General features: G+C 40.2%; 1 protein-coding gene across 1 annotated transcript; it reads left to right on the top strand.

Moving 5' to 3' along the window:
• Positions 1 to 1,375: 1,375 nt before the first annotated feature.
• On the top strand, positions 1,376 to 22,026 carry C4H6orf163 (chromosome 4 C6orf163 homolog). Its single transcript, XM_025384364.1, has 5 exons — positions 1,376 to 1,765; positions 5,365 to 5,459; positions 6,951 to 7,058; positions 13,449 to 13,651; positions 21,531 to 22,026. Exons 1-5 carry the CDS (start codon positions 1,618 to 1,620, stop codon positions 21,964 to 21,966), a joined length of 990 nt encoding a protein of 329 aa, XP_025240149.1. The 5' UTR covers positions 1,376 to 1,617; the 3' UTR covers positions 21,967 to 22,026.
• The last annotated feature ends 829 nt before the right edge of the window (positions 22,027 to 22,855 follow it).

A 22,855-nucleotide genomic window follows, 5' to 3' on the forward strand; every position in this document is an offset into this window, starting at 1 on the left:
AGTCCTGCCAAGTAGCTGCAGCATATGACATTGTCAGGCAATTTTTAAAAATTCAGTTATTTGGTGTAATCAGTTGCACAGATTTTTGTGATAGGCAGAATTTCTATGGCTGTTTATCTAAAATTAGAAGAACAAATTAGTTAACCACGTGATTGTTAAAACCAGGCTTAGTAATTTTGAATGCTGACTTAATGAAAGTAATTTCTTCTTCAAGATACCATGGTATTTCCCCGTTTTATTACCATGGCACCAAAACATCACGTTTATTAAAAACCTTAAAGAAATTAAGCTACCTCCATTGCTGGCCTTAAAAGAAATTAATTCTTTAAAAACCAATTTAAAACAAAGTGTGGTAGTCTGACTAATGCTTTCCTTTCTTGCAAAAATGTCCAGATCCGAATCTCTGGAACCTGTAAATATGTTACTTTATATGGCAAAAGGGACTTTACAGATACGGGTAAGTTTAGGATTTTGAGATGGGGAGATTATCCTGGATCATCTAGATGAGGCTGATATAATCACCACAGTCTTTAAAGCAGGGCAGAAGATCGGAGGAAGAGACAATGTCACTATGGAAGCACTGGGGGGAAAGGCTATGTGATGCGAGGCCATGACCCCAAGGAATATGGATGGTCTTTAGAAGCTGGAAAAGGCAAGGAAAGAGATTCTCCTCTGAAGCCTCCAGAAGGAACCAGCCCTTCTAACAACTTGATCTTAGCCCCTAAGACTCATTTTAGACTTCTGATCTCCAGAAATGCAAGGGGATAAATTTGTGTTACATTTAAGCTATGAAGTTCGTGTTAGTTTGTCACAGTGGTGCTATGGTTTGAATATTTGTGCCCTGCAAAACTCATGTTGAACTTTAATCCCCAATGTGGTAGTATTGAGAAGTGGGGCCTTTAAGAGGTGAGTGAATTCATTCATGGGTTAAAGGATTAATGGATTATCGTGGGAGGAGAACTGGTGGCTTTATAAGAAGAGGAAGAGAGGCCTGAGCTAGCATGTGAGCCCAGCCCCTGGCCATGTCATACCCTGTACCACCTCAGGACTCTTCAGTGAGTTCCCACCATCAAGACGATTCTTACCTGATGCAGCTCCTCCACCTTGGACTTCTCAGCCTCCATAAACTGTAAGAAATAATTTCCTTTTCTTTATAAGCTATCCAGTTTCAGGCATTCTATTATAAGCAACAGAAAACAGAGTAAGACAGCAGCAATAGGAAACTAATATAGAAAGTATCAGGAAAATGAATGGCTGTATCATGCTCCCTTTTGTCATTATTTGAAGTTGCTTTTATGAGCAAAGCTTGTCTTACCTAGCAACAGTTGCTAAGTAAGTTAACAACTTAATGCTAGAGTTTGGGAAGGAGCAACTGCTTAAATCTTCCCAAATCTGGTGCCCATACCTTCTATGGCAGGGGCTTTTAGTACCATTCTTTAATGTTAGACACATAACCACTACCTAATCATGTGAACCATTTAATCCTTACCAGCCTCTAACATCCTAAAACCCTGAACTCTTCCAGCTTTCTTAAACTGTCAGCTTTTCTTGAAACGACTTTTTCTGATTCTAAGATTATTTTAACTGTAAATAGGAGAAGACATCTGAAATTTAACTATGATCAGAAATTCAGATTACAACAGCTTTGTTTGCTGTGCTGTTTGTAATAAAATAATCCCACCAGCCCCTTTTGGAAAAACCTTCAAACGGATCCATGAATACAAGCCACTGAAGACACGCTTTTACACTCACAAAGACATACTAGGTAAGTGACTTTATTGTTTTCCTTTGTTGTAACACTTCATAGCGTTATGTGTCATTCTTTCTGGTACACAGACTTTTATCAGCTTTTTTCTCTTCAGAGTTGCTTGTCTGTACAGGGATGTTTGAGAAGAATATGGGTTGGAATACAGCTTCTCCACTTATAGTTGTGTGTATTGGGCAGGGTATTTAGTCTCTCAATCTGTTTCCTTATGTGGAAATAAAGATACTAATACCTGTCTTACAGATTGTTATGAGACTTTAATGAAGTATTCGTATCTATTATAAATCCTAGCACATAATAGTAAATGTGAGTTCATTTTGCCCTTGGCCATACTTGGGCACCTTTCAGTATGTGTAGGAGAGGAAATATTATCTCTAAATAATACCCTAATTGGATGGGCACAGTGGCTCACACCTGTAATCCCAGCACTTTGGGTGGCCAAAGTGGGCATATCGCTTGAGGCCAAGAGTTCAAGACCAGCCTGGCCAACATGGCGAAACCCCGTCTCTACTAAAAGAATTTAGGCAGGCATGGTGGCATGTGCCTGTAATCCCAGCTACTCGGGAGGCTGAGGTGAGAGAATAGCTTGAACCCAGGAGGTGGAGGTTGCAGTGAGCTGAGATCGCGCCACTGTACTCTAGCCTGGGTGACAGAGCGAGACTCTGCCTCAAAAAAAAAAAAAAAAAAAAAAAATTTACAGTACCCTAATAAATGGGTAAAAGAAACTATAACCTTTAAATAGTAGCTGGTGGCATAAAAGTAGATACATATAGATAACATGAGGACTTTTACTGTATATACATATGTATAATACATAAGCAAATCAAATTGTGCTATAGGTTTCCGTCTCTCTTTTATTCTCATAAGAGTTTTCAATCTGACCTTGAGCCTTGTAAGTATTTTCCTAAGGACTCTCAAAATACTCCTCTGATCCTCTCTTCCTTTAAAATGGTAAACTGAGGTGATTTCATTTCACTTCTGATATTTGAAAATATAAGAAGCTGGAGAGGTGTTTGGGAAAAAAAACTAAAATGTAGGGGGAGATCAAATTGGAATCATCCTCTAAAAACATCAATACCAAAATTGTTTTTTAGCATTTAGTAAATGCTTAGTATGAATGATTCATTATAATCTCTAAAGTGACTTTTCATACCCAGGACAGTGTATCTCCATTCTTAGATATACCTTAATGATTGATTTCCTTGTGCCTTATGGAATATCTAACCCAAACCTTAAGTGGATAAGTTAAATCTATTGTTAGAAATTAATCTTTTCTATTCAGTGACCTTTATTTGTCGCTGAACCGTTTTAAGTTAAAAAGAAAAAAAGTTGAAATTCTCTGTTCTTTATAAGTAAGTTCAAAAGCATGTTGAAATGTCCATAGAAGAGCTAGTGAGTATTTCATAGGACAATAGTTCTCAATCCTGGCAGTGCACTATATAGAACTTTGAAAAATACATTAATACAGATATCCAAACACAGACCCACTGGATTTAATACTAATCTAACACAGAGCCACTAAATTAGGACCTCTACAGTCAGGATTAAGCATGTATATTTTTTCCTTCATGTTTAAATAACCTTTTTTATTTCAAGATAGTTTAAGACTCACAAGTTGCAAAATATATCAGAGTTCCCTTGTACTCTTCATCCAGCTTCCATTGATATATTATGTAATCCTGGCACTTTGTCAAAGCCGGAACATTGGCATTGAAACAATACTGTTAACTCAGGTACAGACCTTATGTATACTTTTTCCCCCCAGGCATATAGTTTTATGAAATTTATCACTTGTGTATGTTAATGTAACCGTCACCACAATCACAACATGGAGCTGTTCCATCACCACAAAGGAACTCCCTCGTGTTACCCCTTAGCTGTCATTCTCTTCTCCCCAAACTTGAACCCCTGACAACCACTAATCTGTTCTCTATCACTATAATTTTATCACTGAGTATGCTATCTAAAGAATCATACATTATATAACCCATTGAGATTGGCTTTCTTCGCTCAGCATAAGGCCCTTGAGATTCATCCAAGTTGTTTATTAATAGTTTTTTCCTTTTACAGTACGTGCACTAAAAGCTTTGCAGGAGTCCTGTTGTACAATCAGGGTTGAAAACAACTAATAAAACCAATGGGATTTAAACATGAAAGACGATAGCGGTAGCCTACGCCTGTATCACATTTTTATGAAGTTCAATACATTGATGGTCCATGCTTAGTCACATTTTGTCCTAGAAAATCTTTTCTAATTATTTCTATACAATGTTGGGCTTTTGCAGTATGTGTCCATCTCTACTGTAATATATGCTGCCCTGTGTTTTTAAGATTCACTGATGAACTAGTAGGAGACTCTCTGCCATCAAACATATACTTTTAATTGCTAGTGACAGAAACATTAACTCAGAATAGATTGCATAAAATGGAATTTCTTGACTCTTTTAACAGAGAAACCCAAGGGAAATCTGGCATCAAGGCTTTCAGTCTGTCCATGCTTACCCTTTTAGTGAGTTGGCTTAATGGTTTACTGCTGCAGCTAGACTTACTCCAGCCGCTGGGAAAGGAGGAATGTGGATCAAGATAGCTCTAAGAATCTATTACCTTCAGCATAGAAATCCCAGAGGAAGGGCAGGCACGGTGGCTCACGCCTCTAATCCTAGCGCTTTGGGAGGCCGAGGTGGGCAGATCACTTGAGGTCAGGAGTTTGAGACCAGCCTGACCAACATGGTGAAAGCCCGTTTCTACTAAAAATACAAAAATTAGTCAGGCATGGTGGTGGGCGCCTGTAATCCCAGCTACTCAGGAGGCTGAGGCAAGAGAATCACTTGAATCGGCAGGCGGAGGTTGCAGTGAGCTGAGATTGCGACACTGCACTGCAGCCTGGGCTACAAAGCAAGACTCCCTCTCAAAAAAAAAAAAAAAAAGAAAAGAAAAGAAAAAGAAAGAAATACCAGTGGAGAAAGACCTGGCTATCTGATATTGCATGGTCCTCTAACCTCCTCTAGACTTTTATTACCTTGTCTGGGTAGAGAGGATATTATGGGAACGTTATTATTTGGAAATCAAATTAGATCATTGGCTGAAAAATAGTAAACTTCTACCCCTTAGCTCACTCCATACTGAAGCAGTTAAACCCACAAAGAACCACAGACTAAAGAAAGGCATGTAATGTGTTGAAGGCATTCCACTTCGCCTCTCCTGATGCTAGCACTAGCACCCAAATAGGAACAGGGGGAGAGAGAGAGCTGTATAATGTGCTAAGACCTCTTGAATATTCACTCATCATTCTACTTTGAGTGTACAAAATGTGTCCCTTTCTTCAGGGCATTTATTTCACCTCCCCAGTTGTCTGCTGGTTGTGGACTGGTTGTGATGAGAGGAATGACCAACTCTATCCAGGCCTGACAGTGCTGTGAATTCCCTCCTAATTAGAGAAAAACTTACTCTTTCAATGGGTATCTTTGAAATATATATACTGACATCTCCTAAAAGGATGTATCTCCTAAGTAGCCCTCATAAATAACTACATAATGGTGGAAAGGAAAGCCAGGAAGCAATCGGTAGAGGTTTGTGACCATTGCTCTTCACATACACAGATATTGGGGCAAATATTCTGAAAAAAGAAGAGAAGTTTCAAGAAGATATACTCAGAGAACGCATTGCAAAAGCAGAAGCTGAAGTATGGGCTCAGGTAAAAGAAGTTACATGTCAACCCAAAGTCCATCTTTACAATTCTTTCACATTTTGGATTTGTCTGAAACAACTGTATAGTGTAGTGGTCAGAACTGACTGAATCCTGGCTAGCTGTGGGACCGTGGGCAAGTTCTACAACCTCTGTAGTCTTGGTTTCTTCATTGTAAAAGAGGAATAATAGTACCCATTCCGTGGGATAGTTGGGAGGGTTCAATGAAATAATATGCCTGGCATACAGTAGATGATTAGTAAGAAGCTGGCATCATCAGGAGCTTCCTTCCTTCTCAGCTGCCCTCTCTGTATGGAGGACTCCTGCTCCCTTTATTTTCATTTGATTGAAACCAGAACTAAAAAGAAAAAAAAATAACTAAGAAGACTCCTTGTTGATAGTTGTTTCTTATGGCCTAACATTTAATATATAGACTATCCATTTGTGGAGCATGTAACACTCCTGTTTCTTCAAATGCTTCTCTATGGCCTACTCCCCTTTTCCTCCCCTCTCTCCAAAATCCTTAATACCTTGTCCATACGACTGCTGAGCGCTATAAGGGCAATTTAAATATCAGGGCTGACATTGGGATCCAAGGCATCAAACTGAAGCAAAGCCTCAATCCTGTAGCCCCACTTCTTCCAATCATAGAATGACATCAATAACTTCCTAAAGAGAATTACAGCTTCTTGAGAGCAGAACAAGCCACTGTGCTTAGAACAATGTTTCTCAGTTTCTTTATAAAATAGACATTATAGCAAATAGTATTAGCATTGTTCAGTATTAATGCCAGCAAAAGCTTGTTATGAAAATGTTTTGAACATACATAATACTCCAGTTCTGTATGAATACTCCAGTTCTGTATACCCCAGATTTTGATTTATCTCAAAATCTTTGTAGTCATCTATTTTTATTAGTGGTAAAATTCAAACTGATTGTGAACCATCAATTATACATCAATTATACAAGGTGATGCTTTTGTAAATAGTCTACAATTTGAATGTAAGTTGGTCTAGTGTTCTGTGTATTCTTTTCAAATAGAGTTGAAGTTCTTTCTGAGGACCTAATGCGGGGGACCTGGATGGTACTCTGCCTCTTTACTCGGCTCCTTCTAGCTTTGTACATCTTTTCACTTCACTGTGTTTTCCAGATTTTCCACAATGCACATATGTTACTTTGAGAGTCAATCAAGCAAGAAATAAAGTGCCAAAGAGAAAAGGCAACCCAGCAGCCTACGTATAGTAAAGCTGCCTTGCCTTTAGCGATTCCAGAAACGGCAAGGCTAGCCCTGGATTGGGATGCGTTAGAGCATCTCTGGCTAAGGCAGACAGTTTGATGTGGGAGGTTTGAGATGGGAATGGGGCAAGAAATTAGGGACTCCATGGTGGTTGCTAATTTTCAGTAAATTTGAAAACCTGATTTACTAACATCCCGAATAAGCCAAGTTGCCCTGTGCTTATTCTGCTACATTAATAGATAAATGGACTCTTTCTTTCAAAGGCTAATGAACGTCAAAAACAAGCAGTGGAGAAAGCACTTGAAGAAGCAAATGACAGACACAAAATTGAAATTCAGATTTTGAAAGAGGAACATCAAAAAGATTTACAGGTTTTTATAGTGGCTTGTTGTCTTTTAAAAGTAATTATATTAGTAAAAAGAAAAAAAAAGTTGGCAAGGGAATGAGAAAAAAATAATAAGAAAATCTAGGTTGGTGTTTCATGGCCATTAGCTGGGATCCCTGGGAGGTTCTCAGAAGAGATGCTGAGCTCTCTAGAGCAGTGATGAATGGGTGAAGAAGAACCCATAGCTTACTTCCCAAGGGAAGATTTGCCTGACCAGCCTTGCCTTGCCACCCACACACTGTCCATGACACCCTGATCTTTTTCATAGCAGTCTTCACTGTAATTAAATAAATGATTGTGTGGTTAGTTGTTGAATGTCTGACTCCCCCACATGACTGCAGCTTTCAGCAGGGGTGTCTGTCTCATCACTGGACTAGCCCTGGTGCCCAGCATAATTCCCTGACTTGGTAGGTGCTCAAATAGTTGAACAAGTGAAGCAGGCTGTTCTCCTCTGATTTCTTCCTTTTTTCTAAAGTTTGCACTTACTGTGCTGCCAAGAGGGACATCTGAGCTGTCCCTCAAGAATTTAATGCAGGGCCAGATGTCACAGATGAAGGATACTAACCTGTAGCCTGTTCAGGTACATGACTCTAGGTAACTTACAAACTTTCAGGTGGAGACCCTAGTATTCATTGTTAGTTCAGTAACTGGATTACAAAATCTGCTCAAAGGAAAAGGTTACAGATCTATTTTCACATTTTGGTCAAGGGAGGGACAGGACAGGATAAGGTACAGGTATGACAATACATGGGCAGAAGCTGGAGGAAAGTGGCAGAGGTCCAGCCCCAGGTTTGGCCTAACTTAAGAACACTAATGCAGTTCAGGGACTGCAGGCCAATTTATTCATTGTTGCAACAACGAGCACCTACCATATACTAGATGTGTACCAGGTGAGAAAAATCAACTGTCTTTACCCAGAGAGGACTTGCTGGCAGGAAGGGGAGCTCCTCCCCAGGGCTCCTGAAGGCTTCGCTCCAGTGGCCTGCCTCAGCCAGGGTTGGTATGGTGCCTGAGGGGTTGGCTGTGGTGGCCCACTGCCCATTCCCCATTTCAGTTAAAATGTGAAGAGCACTTATGGCATGTCTTAGTCAGGCCTGCTCTTCAGTTGCTATGTACAAGTATGGCCATACTGGCAATTAAAGTATTAAAATACTTCTCTATCAGTTGATAACTAGTCACCCGCTAAGCCCTCTATCACCTTGGTCACCCTGGTTGCTTCCCCAGCAGACTCCTGGACCTCTCCCAATCCAGCAATTTAAAAGGATAACTCCAAAAAAAAAAAAAAAAAAAAAAAAGGATAACTCATGGCTTGGCAAGGGGCTCTAGTTCCCTGCTATAATGCTGCAGCCAGAGGCCATTCAGATAGGTGGGCCCTACTGTGCTGGTTGATACACATTTTGAATGTCCTTCCTGGCATTAGGTTGTAAAGACATGAGGAAGATGTGATGCCTGTTTCAAGGTTCACATGCAAGTCTTTCTTTAAATAATGTTATTGTACCCCACATAGCCTTTGAGTGGAGTTGATGCACTTAGTGCTTCAGTAGAAAGAAGCCCTAAGAAAAGTTAAAGGTAGATAGTTAAAGGGGGATTGACCTTCCTGAAATAATTGTCCAGGGGTTGGGAATTTACATTTATACCACCATTTCAGGTATTTTTTATTTATGAAGGAATGATTAGTCTAGAGTAGTGTGTGGGGTTATTTCAGCCTGTTATATCTGCAGGATACTAAGACACAGACATCAGTACTGCTTCTCAGGGCTTGTCTGTGAACCACCTGCATCAGAATCTATTCACGTGGGGGCTTGACATACAGATTCCTGGGCCTCATTCTGACCTACCGACTCCATTAGCAGCCCAAGTGATTCTCACACATATTAAAGTTTGAGATTACCAATATATAGCAGAAAACCAAGTTCCTCTAGAACAAAATATTCAATTCTGATGTGTCGAGACCACCAGGGATTGCTCTAAAGAGTTTGGTGTATTTCCTGCACAGGGGAAATTGCCCCATCCAGACCTGGCTCCACTGTTGAGTTCTTTTGTCCTCTTCTGCTCTTTTCCTGGTGCTCTTTTTTCTTGTGGGGTGTGGGTAATAGAACAGCCATGGGCTTTTGGGGACTTTTAACTTTTTTTTTTTTCTTTTGTTTATAAAAACACTAAACATTCAATTCCAGAGAACCAAAAATCCCACCTTCCCACCGAACACTGCTAAGGGGCCTGTGTTCTGCTTCATACCTTTTCTCTTTTCTTTCTGACTTGTTAATGCTTTTTAAAACAAATGAGTTTTTTATATAAATAAAGTTTTTAAAGTGTTAAAAAAAAGGAGTTTGGTGTGTTTCAAATGCATGCTGTTAGATAAAATTTCTAGATCTTATTTGATGGATAGGTAATGTTTTGAAAAGGTGTTTATATTATTGAAAGACAATAATATCAAAAAGTAAATGAGAAGATGAAAGCTAAAGGAAAAATAAATGAAAAACTAGAGTAGAAAATATAATAAAGTCATAGGTAAATTTAAAACTTAAAAATGTATATATGCCATGATGTCCTGTGCAGTTATCACTGATTGGACCTTGAGCTTTCTGGCAGCCAATGCAAAGAGGGAAATGCTGTGACTCACCATGCCCATAAGGTACAGACAAATTAGGCACCTGAGAGGCTCAGATATTCCTGGCTATGAAACCTCAGAGCAGTATCTCCTGAGGGGGACATTGTGTAAAAATGCCTGTCAAACATCTGTACAGTTAATACGATGGAGTCCATGAATCTGTTTCTTACAATATCTCAAAATGTGGGGTGACTCACTCAAGATGCATTTCAGTAAAAGCATTTCATTAAAAGTAAAAGCAATGTAAGGCCTCCTTACATTGAATAAGAACACCAACAAACAGCAGGTTACTTAATTATTTTTGGAGCTTTAAATATATATTCCACATGCTATGTGAGACAGTAAATGAATTTCGGTTTTATTAAATCATTACATAAAAGAGGGACTGAGTTCAATTATCTGAATTCCTAGTTAGTAATTAGGAATCAGATAATTTCTAATTATCTGAATACCTGCTTCAGAACCCAGCCAAAGTAAAGGGCTGGAATGTCATTTTTAAATTCTATGATTCAATAATTTATTGTATGTTTAAAAATGACTGAAAGAATATAATTGGATTGTTTGTAACACAAAGAAAGGATAAATGCTTGAGGTGAGGGATATTCCATTTAACCTTGTGTGATGATTACACATTGTATGCCTATACCAAAATACCTCATGCACCCACAAAAATTGAAAATTAAAAACAAAAACACAATCACTTTGTGCCAAAAAAATTCAGGCATACAACAGTCTCACACCACCCTATTGACACTGACTTTTTTTCCTTCTTCAACAGATGTTTGCAAGAGTTCTATTAAATACATTTCATTCTGAAAAAAATTAATGATTCATATAGGAATATATTGTGGTAGTACTTCACCTGTCTTAAGCTCAATCATCACCCAGCAGTCTGAATTACTGAGAATGTACTTGAAAACCCAGAAGTAAGTTAAAATATCTCCCTAAGGAATTAAATAAAGGCCTCTGACTACAAGAGAGTAACTCAGGCTTATTACACATAGCAGAACCTCTTCACCCCCACTCAGATGTCATTATGCTTATTTGACAACCTAAACCCAACAGACTTAGATGCTTGATTTTTCTTTTGTTTTCTTTTCTTTTGAAATGGAGTCTCTCTATAGCCCAAGCAAGAGTGTAGTGGTGCGATCTCGGCTCACTGCAACCTCTGCCTCCTGAGTTCAAGTGATTCTCCTGCCTCAGCCTCCCGAGTAGCTGGGATTACAAGTGTGCACCTCCACACCCAGCTAAGTTTGTATTTTTAATAGAGACAGGGTTTTGCCATGTTGGCCTGGCAGCCAGACTGGTCTTGAACTCCTGGCCTCAAATGATCTGCCCTCCTCAACCTCCCAAAGTGCTGGGATTATAGGCATGAGCCACCACACCCAGGAAGGTTGCTTGATTTTTCAAATTGGAAATAGATTAAATACTGGAAAGTAAAAATAACAAAAAGGGGCTCACTGATAGCAGCTACAGCAGCATCCTCAGCCTGATGGCAAGTAATCTTCCTGTTCTTTGAAGAAAAGAAAAATATGATTTGATACCTACAAGGAACAAAGATGAAATTTCAAAAAGCAAAACAATCTGGGGTCATTTATGACAGATAACAAGTGGCTCTATGAACTTCAACAATTATTAAATGCCACATGAAGTTTTTGGCCCAGTACAACCATTCATCTTTATCTACCAAGCCTGGATCATCAAGAAAGTGTTAGATTGTTTCATAATGTTCTTTTTATGGTGTTAAAGACATTTAGAAACATTTCCATTCAAAATATTTTGTCCAAAAAAATTTTAGTAATTTAAGAGACAAAGCCTTCTGCTAGCGGAAGACAAAGCCTTCTGTAGGAAACCCAGCTAGCATTTCTAAATGGCCAATGTTTTCCTAAAATGATTTTCTAAATATATCAACTGAGGCCACTTTGGAGAGATTCTTAAAGTTGATTTCTGGTGTCTGTTTCATTTTTTAACTTTTCACCCTTGAAGTAGCCAAAGTGAGAAATTGAGAACTTTTTCTCTTGAAAAAGCTGAAAGGTCTGTCTTAACAAATATTTTAATTGTTGAAATAATCTTCTGAGAAGCTGAAGCAATTTCAGTTTCCATTATAATTTAGAGTTCTCTTGACTTTCTCTCAGCTTCAGCTGAGGAATCTCTCTGGACACTGTAAACAGCTGGCTCTCTCAGGGGCTCCCGTAGAAATGGTGCTAAAGGGAGTTGAGCAATCTTCAGCCAGGAGAACTCTTACTGGTTTTATTCCTTTCTATTCTGGGTAAGATTTCATTTAAAGAAGGGATTCTGCAGCTATTGAAAACCAAAGAAAACCCACTGTACTATGTCTTACAAGACTGTACAATTGATGAATCTCTTGAAAGACTCCAGCATCGCAGCCAGGAATGAAGTGAGAAACTGGCAGTCAGCAACCCTGGCTTCTATCCCTAGTTCTTCCATTGATGTGCTATGTGAAATAACTTAATTTCTCTATGTTCTTTTGATGTCTTCCCAAATAGAGATAAACATTTACCTTTGGGCCAGGCACAGTGGCTCATGCCTGTAATTCCAGCAGTTTGGGAGGTCAAGATGGGCAGATCACTTGAGCCCAGAAATTCAAGACAAGCCTGGGCAACATGGTGAAACCCTATTTCCACAAAAAATAGAAAAATTAGCCAGGCATGGTGGCAAGTGTCTATAGTCTCAGCTACACAGGAGGCTGAGGTGGGAGGATTGCCTGAGCCTGGGAGGTCGAGGCTGAAGTGAGCCGTGATTGTGCCATTGCACCCCAGCCTGGGCAACAGAATGAGAACCTGTCTCAAAAAAAAAAAAAAAAAAAAAAAAAAAAAAATTACCTTTAAGTGAAAATTTTAAAATACGTGGACAGAATGATTTGCTCCTCCTCTTTATAATGTTATATTTCTACGTATTGTTATATTTCTGTAACATGTATTGCACAATTAGGTTGTTGGCCTCCTCCACTAGACAGTGAATCCCCTGAGGACCAAGATCCCCACCTTCTTGTGTATGTAGCATCTGGGCCTCGGAGTGCCAGGCACACTGTGGTATTAGTAGGCATTTCCAAAATGGTGGCAGGGTTTTCCTTGAGTGCAATTTGTGGGTCTGTTTTCCACAGGTGTTGGTTTGACTAGTGCTTCGTCTACTTATTTGGTTGAAGGCCCTCCTCAGGTCCTCCTTCCTGGAACAATGGAGCACTTATTCCTGTCCCTTCCGCGAAGGAGAAATGGCCCCTCAACACTAATAAGTTGGAATGCTGAAACAATGGTGGGGACAGGTGGGCAGATTCCTGTGACTGTAATATCGTGCAATTGTTTTCTGCCTGAACCTCAGGTTCTCTCCCACCCAGGAGACACTCAGGAGGCATAATAATTATTTCTGCCATTTTCCAGGACTGGCTTACTAAAGCAGAATTGCATTATGTAATTATGCATAATGATACTATGATACTAGAATATTTGAACAATCAAGAAAAAAGACCTTTAACCCTACCCCTCTAACCCAACTATTTTCTTTTTTCCATATTCCCTTTCAATATTATCTATGTAGATATTTATATTACATTGTTTGTATATTTTTGGTTCTACCTAACATCATATAAATAAAAGTTTTCCATATCATACACACTCTTCTTTTAAATCATCAGTGTTAACAGGTACACTTGCCAGCAGATAGATAAAACTATGGTTTAAATAGCCTCTTAATGTGTGGTTTTAGACATCAAATCTGTAATAGCTAAACCTAGTTTTGCCATTGCTTCAGGAAGTGACAGCTAAAACTAAGACAGAGATGTATCAAAACATGGATGACGAAATGAAGAGAGAGCACTTGGCTGCAGAACAGCGCATGGTCCACAGAATCCAAAGGATTATGATGGAATGCCACAGAGAGAAGGTGGAAGCTGTGGAGAAAGCCAGGGCTGAAGAAAGACTCATCGCCCAGAAAGCAATCCAGGCCCAGAAAAGGTATTCCAGAGAACTTATTTGCAAATTAGTATCTTCCTTTATCAAAATCAACCTGGAGAAACAGATAAGGTTACAGCACATAGGTAGATATTGCCCAGTTTTTGTGTTTTTACATTGTTATTATGGAAAATACCAAACATAGGGAGCAATTTATATTGTAGAGTATGTGTGTGGCTTAAAGAAAAATAATAACGTAAATACTCAAAAACCTACCACTCAGCTTAAGGGATTGAAAATTGCTGTTTTCTAAAGCTCTCATGTGTTCTTCCTCAATCATATCTCCTTCTTGTCCCTGCTTGAAAGATAGCTACTCTCTAAATATGGTATTTTTCATTCTGTATCACCAGTTTTAAGAAACCAAGGACAGGAATCAAGAAATCGTTTCCCATAAACACATCATTAAAATCAATCTTCACATTCTCTAGCCTAGATCATACACTATTATGTTTGTGTTACTTTTTGGTCTTTTTCTTATTATACAAGTAATATATGTTGCAAAAGAAATTGACATTATGGAAATACATAGAGCAAAATTGCAAGTCCTGATGCATTTCTTCCCCTGCACCCTCCCTGCCTCCCAGAGACAGTTATTTTAAACAATAGAGTCTATATCCTTCCATGCCCTTTTGATGTGTTTACAGCCATATGTATGTGCATAATCACAGATCAGATCACACATATATATATTTTAAGACAACCAAGGTAACTATTTCTATATATGTAATGATTATTTGCTGGAACAGGACAGCAGTTAGGAGTTCAGGGATTGTCAGGGGCAAGAGAAAAAACGTAATTTCCAGATTTTTTTGTACCAGGTCATTTACCTGCCCACGATCACTGATTTGTAGCAGCAGAGCTGAGACTGAGACCTCCCTATTTGGCCTTTGTGACTGGTCCCTTTTGCTTTGCTGCTTGAGTTAACAAACAAATCCATTTCTATATAATTAATGGGTAAAATCTTTTTCATTAGAACTCTTTAGAACAGGGACACAGGTAAGATCCTGGAGGAGGTACAGATAAATGAGAATGAGAGCTGCAGCTGTGACAGTTTAACTGGTACCTCTCTTCCTGCATAGACTACAGGTCATTGTGGAGGTAGAAGACGAAGATGAGAGGGGATACCAGGAGGGGGTTAGGGAATGAGTCGTGGCTCAATGCACTGGAAGGTGGATCCTCTTTTCCTTTTTCTCCTGCCGGGCATCTGCAGGAGCTCTGCAGGCACCCGTGGGACCCTCTGGGTCCCCTCCTCACACACACTTGCGGTCTCCTCCCTCTCTTGCTAGATTGTTTTTGCACCCCCTCCAGCCCTTTCCTCTGTGAGGTTTGATGGAAGGTTTTCAATGTCTGCCTTTTATTGAATCCGTAGACTAGGATTAAGGAACTGCCATGTGTGGTGTTAAAATATATCCAGCTAGAATGCCCATTTTGTTTATTGATGTTTCCCAAGTGCCTGGAAGAAAGTCTGGCACATGGTAGGCATTCTTGAAATATTTATTGAACAAATGGTTTAAATTTCTTGCAGTTAGTCGAAGCCACTCTTCAGCACACCAGATCTTATAAACTTTCATCAAGACTTAAGGATTCAGAACACTTATATATCATGAGAAATTTGTTAACTATACGGAAAACTTTTTTGTGGATTGAGGTGATTAGATTCTAAACAGGTTGCCCAGGAGACACTGGACTCTTTCTCTTAAAGTTAAAAAAAAAAAAAGGCTGGGGGCGGTGGCTCAGGCCTGTAATCCCAGCATTTTGGGAGGCCAAGGCAGGTGGATCACGAGGTCAGGAGATCTAGACCATCCTGGATAACAAGGTGAAACCCCGTCTCTACTAAAAATATAAAAAAATTAGCCGGGTGTGGTGGCGGGCACCTGTAGTCCCAGCTACTCGGGAGACTGAGGCAGGAGAATGGCGTGAACTCGGGAGGCGGAGCTTGCAGTGAGCCAAGATCTCGACACTGCACGCCAGCCTGGGCGACAGAGTGAGACTTCCTCTCAAAAAAAAAAAAAAAAAAAAGTCTCTGTTTGTAAAGGTTCTAATTGTTTTCTAGCCCAAGGCAAGGCATGAATGAAATAACCACTCAGGACTTTTTGTGGTCATGGCTGTAATTCCTACTGACAGCTTCCCTTATTCAATACCCAGCACATGCAAGGCCTTTTGTATACTCCTTCTTGTATCTGCATATCCCTTCCTAGGAGATTGTATCATCCTACATATCTTCAGGCAAAGACCCTGGAGGGTTAAGGCCTTAAAGGGAAACTAAGTAAACTGCCAAAGGTCACAGAGGAAAGAGGTGACAGGGCCTGATTTGAACCCTGGCCTTTATGATGTCAAAGCTTATGACCCTCCATTGTGCTACCTGCTCTAGAGATAGAGAAGCTATGTGAGTTTTCTAGAGGGTTTGTTCACTTCAACACAGCTCCTCAAGTACCTTCTGTGGATGTGGCACAAATTAAGGGCTCTTTCTCAACACTGTGTAAAATCACTACAGCATGGCTGCCCCCAACAAGCAAGGCTGGATGGACTGGTACAAATAGCACATAGGTGCTGGAAGAGTTCAAAGTCCTGGAAAGATCAAGCAGTATGGGTGGGGTATGTAGTGAGGTCGGTTTTTTGGAGGAAGTTTGTCATGGGTTGGGCCTTAGAGAGAAGGTAGGAGGTCCCACCTGTGAGAGGCAAAAGAATGAGAACAGAATGAGCAAAGACATGGAAGGAGAAAGCGTGATGTATAATGAGGCAGCACCAAGGGGAGGTTCAAGAGTGTTAATAACCCGGGGATAGAAATGCACTGCTGAATGCTGGCATCTGGAGATGTCCCTCACCTACCTAACTTCTGAAATGCCTGCAGCCTCCTGCCAGACCAGAGCGCCAGGAGTTCCCCATGTCCCAGGTAGAAAATCAGAATATAGGTTACTGGTAAGCACAATGCTTGTACCTGATTGAAATAGTGCTAACAGTCCTATAGTTCTAATGAAAAGTAGATTAATAGCTTATTTACAGACTAACCAGGCAAAGGATCAATTGCTAGTATGGATTTTCCATGGTTTATTTTTTCCCTATCAGTTAAGATTGAGTTATTACATATCAGATTATGATTTTATTTAGTAACTTGTTTTCATTCTCCAAGAGTCTGTTTTATAAAATATCAGACTGAATCCTGTAAATTTGGACACACACTACAACTATTTTGAAAATAGTTACTTTTCTGGCCAGTGCCACCCTGAAATACGGTGTGTATTTCAAAATTACAAGTGTACAGCCTCATAAAGATAGAGATGGCAGAAGAACCTCACTGCTTACAGAAAGCATAGACATTCACTTCACGTCGGAATGGGCATTGGGGGGGTTATGGAGCTGGACATGCCATTCCTTCCGCCAGCCAGTCATTGGTGAGCCTCCTTGATGTTGCTGGTTGAGGTGGTTGGTCCACATGCTGAACACCTCTACTTGTCATGTTCTTCCTTATGTGGATCCAGAAACTCTGGGCCTCACCTTTACCCTTGGCTTCTGGCCCTGCTGCTCCTCTGTGCATGGTGATCCTTCAAATGTTTGAGGAGAGAGAATATGTCCAAGATTTAATTTGAAGAAGGGAAGGAAAAACCAAAATGTACTAATACCTAGTTCTTTCACAGTTCTTTCTCGTATGATAAGCTTTCTAGGCCCTCTTTCAGTTAAAAAAAAAAAAAAATACAGGTAGACTAATTTATGTACATTGAAAAACATTTTACACATATCCCAAGAATTGGCTATTTTCCTATGGCAAATATTTCGCTTATGTTAAGAATCCTTTTTAAGCATGATTTTTTTTTTTTGAGAGAGAGTCTTGCTTTGTTGCCTAGGCTGGAGTGCAGTGATGCGATCTCTGCTCACTGCAACCTCTGCCTTCCAGGTTCAAGCAATTTTCCTGCCTCAACCTCCCAAGTAGCTGGGATTACAGGTACTCACCACCATGGCCAGCTAATTTTTGTATTTTTAGTAGAGATGGGGCTTCTCCATGTTGGCCAAGCTGGTCTCGAACTCCTGACTTCAGGTGATCCACTTGCTTCTGCCTCCCAAAGTGCTGGGATTACAGTCGTGAGCCACCGCGCCCAGCCTCATGAATTCTTTTAAGCTTTTGTAATGTTCCAACATATCTGCTTTAAAATTTAGTGTTATTCAGCACAACATGTATTAGAGAGAACTTCATCTGTATTACCCACTTATTCATTCATACATTTATTGATTGCCTGTTGTATCCACAACGGGCACCACGCAAGGCAGGGGAGATACAAAGATAAATGGACATTCCAGGTCACACCCTCGATGCACTGCATCCCACACCACTCCTGGCTTTAATTCCACAACTTCAGGGAACTCATCAGAATGAAATTCAGAGTCGCTCAGACCTTAAACCAAAGGATCAAATATTCAAGCACTAAGGCAGGCTGGGAAAAGTTGGGTCTGGGCGCGGCGGCTTGTGCTTGTAATCCCTGCACTTTGGGAGGCCGAGGTAGGAGGATCACTTGAGTCGAGCCTGGCCAACATGGCAAAACTCTGTCTCTACAAAAAATACAAAAATTAGCTGGGCATGGTGGCACATGCCTGTAGTCTCAGCTACTCCAGAGGCTGAGGTGGGAGGATTGCTTGAGCCCAGGAGGCAGAGTTTGCAGTGAGTCAAGATGGTGCCACTGTACTCCAGCCTGGGCAACAGAGTGGGACCCTGTTTAAAACCAAAAAAACGAGAAGAAAGAAAAGTTGGAAAGATTTTTAAAGTACCAGATTCTGTATAGCAGTAAGATATTTTGATATCAGGGAGTCTGAAAGGGACTGTCATTGAGGCTGGGAGCTGGAGTCATCCGAGATATACGTTATTGGATCAGTTTTACCTGAGCTCAATTCTGGTAGAGCCTTCCAGTTAGCCCATAAATGAAACCTCCCATTTGAGTGAGAGGAAAGTCAGCCCCACCTGGCAGGAAACTCATGCCTGCTTGTGTCAGAGGACACAGGGAGCACAGCTTCCTCTTTGGAGATTGGTCCCTGGTCATCACCCTGACAATCTCATCGACAGCCTGAGGATGTTATCAGACATCAGACTAAATCCTAAGAATGTGTGTCGATGCACACTGCCCACTCTATACACAGCATCACTTCTATTAATGGAACCTCCATTCCCCTGTGACCCAGGTTGAAAATTAGCAAGTTGGTTTTGATTCCTCTTTTTCCCACATCCCCTGTATCTTTGCAGGCACAGATTCTGGCAGCTATGACTTTTTAATATTTCCTAGGCTTAACCCTTTCTCTTCCTCTTCCCAACCCTCTCTTTTGTCATTAGTTCAGACCCTCATCGTTGCACCTCAAGAATATTATGAAATGATACAATTGGTCTCTCTAGCTCACCCCACTAAGATTCAGTTCACCCACTGTTACCTGAATAACAAGTCTAAAATGTTATTTTCATTGTGCTGCCCTCCTGACAAAAAAATTTATAGTGCCCACTCGAGCTTGAAGCAGGTAATGATTAAGGGCAGGAACTCTCCAGCTTGCTCAGTTGTGTGACACTGAACAACTCACTCTTCTCTAAGCCTCCATTTCCCACCTGTTACAAGGGAATAGTCACAGGTTATAAATAAAAATAGGCCGGGCACGGTGGCTCACACCTGTAATCCCAGCATTTTGGGAGACCGAGGAGGGTGGATCACTTAAGGTTAGGAGTTCAAGACCAGCCTGGCCAACATAGTGAAACCCTGTCTCTACTAAAAATACAAAAGTTAGCCGTGTGTGGTGGTGCACACTTGTAATCCCAGATACGTGGGTGACTGAGGTAGAAGGATCACTTGAACCTGGGAGGCAGAGGTTGCAGTGAGCCAAGATGGTGCCACTGCACTCCAGCCTGGATGACAGAGCAAGATTCATCTCTAAATAAATAAATAAAATATCAGCTTCAATGGGTTATTGTGAAAATTAAATGAGATATCATGCATGTAAAATGCTTACCACAGTTCCTGCAATACAGTAAGCACTCAATAATCATTACCCTTGTTATTAATATTGGAAATAGTTGGTGGGAAAAGGAAGAAGAGAAATAGTTTAGTGGCTACAGAGGCTAAAGAAAGATGTGATTTACTTCAAGACTAGGGAAGTCTGTCAGGTTTGAAAGTCAAGTGGAAAGACTCAGAGAAGATGAGAGAATTGCATCTTGGAGGGTGGAACGTAGGAGATTGGGCCAGTGGTAAATCTTGGAAAGGCTGTATTAGACTGGGAGGCAGAGGGGGAGGATTTTTATTAACAATCATACATTTGAGATCTTAAAACCTCAAATCTTTGAGGTTCTGCTCAGAGTGTGTTAACTGCAGAAATCCACTGGAAATGTATCACAGTGGCTAAGAGCTTTTGTCCTGGACTCAGACTGCCTGAGTTGTGTTGCAGATTTTGCCTCTTTTACTTATTAAGCAAACTTAGACAAATTACTTAACTCCCTGAGCTCAATGTCTTCTTCATAAAAAGAGCATAGTAATGGAACCACACTACAGAATTGTTTTTGAGGATTCATTGAATTAATGTAGGCATAGAATGCTCATTAACCTGCTTGGACATGGTAAGAGGTCAACATGGTTGGCTGCTATAAATTATATATAATTCCCTACATTATAGCCAGAAGTCTATTAATCATTTAGCAGTGCTTCTCAATGTGTGGTCCAGAGACCCTTCAAGGTCCCTGAGACTCTTTATGGAAGCAGTCCATGAGATTAAAACTATTTTCTTAATAACACTAAGACTTTATTTGCCTTTTTCACTCTTAGTCTCCCATGAATATAAAATAGTGTTCTCCAGGGTTTTGTGATATGTGATATCACAATAAATTGAAACAGTATGAAAATTCAGCTTTTACTAAGCTGGAGATTAAAGAGTTTTGCAAAAAAAAAAAATTAAAATTAGGCTGGGTGCAGTGGCTCATACCTGTAATCCCAGCACTTCGGGAGGCCAAGGCGGGTGGATCACTTGAGGTCAGGAGTTCGAGACCAGCCTGGCCAACGTGGTGAAATCCCATCTCTACTAAAAATATAAAAATTAGCTGGGTGTAGTGATGCACACCTGTAATCCCAGCTACTCTGGAGGCTGAGGCGTGTGAATCACTTGAACCTGGGAACTGGAGGTTGCAGTAAGCCAGGGTCAGGCTGTTGTGCTCTAGCCTGGGTGACAGAGCAAGACACTGTCTCAAAAAAAAAAAAAAAGTTAAATTATACCATTCTTCTCATGAAATATTTCATCGTTTTGGAAAATGTTTTTCATAAGAGATTTTTAATATTTTTAAAATGTCTCCCTTTTAGTTTATATAACTGTTAATGTCAGTACCTATAACTCGTATAAACAAAAGCTCTTTGGTTTCCTCAATAATTTTGAGAGTGTAAAGAGTTCCCGAGACCAAAAAGTTTGAGGTGACTGTCATAGAGTATTTCTCAGATAAAAATCAAGATTAAAGCTAAATCTATCCTGTGAGTATAAAGTTTTTTCATCTCTGGCTAAAGGTCAGCAGCTGGATTAATATAAAGAAATACTTTCTCTACAGAGTTTGGAACTCTGATCCTATCTCCTCATTTTTAAGCACAATGCATGTATATTTTCCTGAAAAAGGTGGTCTCAGGTTTCTAAAGTTGCCATTAGATGTTAGATTGTGGCCTCACCCTAACCCACAGCAGGTAAGTACATAGGAAGCGTCCCTGCTCTGAAAACATGTTTTGTTTGTTAACAGCTAATGCAATCCAAAAGCTCATCTGTATCAGCCTGTCTCAGGCTGGTGGCTCATCTCAACAATTACTCAGTCATCTGTGTTTAAAGATGAAATTATTTTGTTTTTAGTGGCCAATCCATCTAACTTACAAATCCATATTATCCTTTGTAGCAAAGCCACGGAGGAAATTGTGAATACTGGTATCACAGTTACTAAGGATGAGAAGACCAGTGTGGCCCAACTGATGAGGGAAAAAGAACATGAAATGAACGTCCTCTATGGCATAGCTCAGAGGCAGAAGCAAGAAGAGGTACAGGAAGTGCTTCAAGAAGCAGAGAAAACACATCAGGCCACTCTTGGCAATGTGATGGATACACTGGCCAACACCCAGGGGGAGCTGCTGTCTATAGCAAAACAACTGGGAATCATGACAAATTGGAAAGATTTCCTAGAGGAGGAATTACAGGAAACCAGGATGGCATTTCAAAAATACATCAATTATACCTTTCCTAAGCTTTCACCAGGACATGCAGATTTTATTCTGCCAGAAAGAAAGAAAACACCTTCTAATCTTGTTATTGAGGAGAACAAAACAACTCTTGATTAGAAGTCTTCAACTGAAATTTCACTGCAAAAGACATCATTCTAGACTAAATAAATTAACTCATTACAAAAACCATTTATTGATTTCCCAGCCTTGTGCAGGGTACTATTGGGCTGTAAGATTTTTCATGGAACACCAAAATATTAAAAAGTACGTTCCAGATTATAGTGAGCCAAGTCTGAGAAGAAAAAACTGTGAGAGGGAGCAAACTGATTAAGAGGGGAAAGGTTTCTTGGATGAAGCCTAAACACGCTTCTGTATCTGTCTTTATTCATTTCTACATCAGACATATAATTAATTATTTCAGTATTTATTGCCATAGAAAACAAGTAAAGGAAGTGTCCTTAGGTTCTTCCTGTTTTGGGCAGGTGTGCTAAGTTCCAGTAGAGAGATTATCATTTGGTGAATGCAGTAGCATTGTGAATTTAAAAAAGCAATTTCTCTCACATACAGTAGGATAAAATTTAAATGCTGGGACTCCCATATAAAGTAATTCAGGAAGGACTTATTGCCCACACAACAGGCAGGTTTGGTCACTTGGTGGGTGTCAACCCAATGACCACAACCAAGGAAGATTTAGCAAGGGGATTTTATTATTTATAAGGAGTAAGGAGAATACCAGGGATAGTCCCCAAAGCAGTGTCTCCCTGAGCAGGGGGCTGGGTCAGGTTTTATAAGCATAGGGTAATAAGGCATGATCTGATTGGATCTTGTAATGAGGGGATGTCGGAAGGCATGATCTAAATGGATCCTGCCATGGGGTGATGTCAAAGCTCACTCCAGTTGGATTCTGGATCCTGCCATGCAATGTCCACTTCTTTAATTCAGTTCCCACTCCTGAGTCTGAGCAATTAGTTCCCTCTGTGTTTGAACACTTGGTCCATCTGGGCAT

The sequence above is a fragment of the Theropithecus gelada genome, chromosome 4, assembly GCF_003255815.1.
Source record: "Theropithecus gelada isolate Dixy chromosome 4, Tgel_1.0, whole genome shotgun sequence".
Classification (NCBI taxonomy): Eukaryota; Metazoa; Chordata; class Mammalia; order Primates; family Cercopithecidae; genus Theropithecus; species Theropithecus gelada.

What these genes read in the sequence shown, in the direction of transcription:
- C4H6orf163 (XM_025384364.1), top strand. Translation starts at nt 1,618, where the DNA reads ATGATCAGAAATTCAGATTACAACAGCTTTGTTTGCTGTGCTGTTTGT. An exon ending in AAGCTGAAGTATGGGCTCAG is followed by an intron (nt 5,460 to 6,950) that starts GTAAAAGAAGTT and finishes TTTCTTTCAAAG; the next exon opens with GCTAATGAACGTCAAAAACA. An exon ending in GCAATCCAGGCCCAGAAAAG is followed by an intron (nt 13,652 to 21,530) that starts GTATTCCAGAGA and finishes TATCCTTTGTAG; the next exon opens with CAAAGCCACGGAGGAAATTG.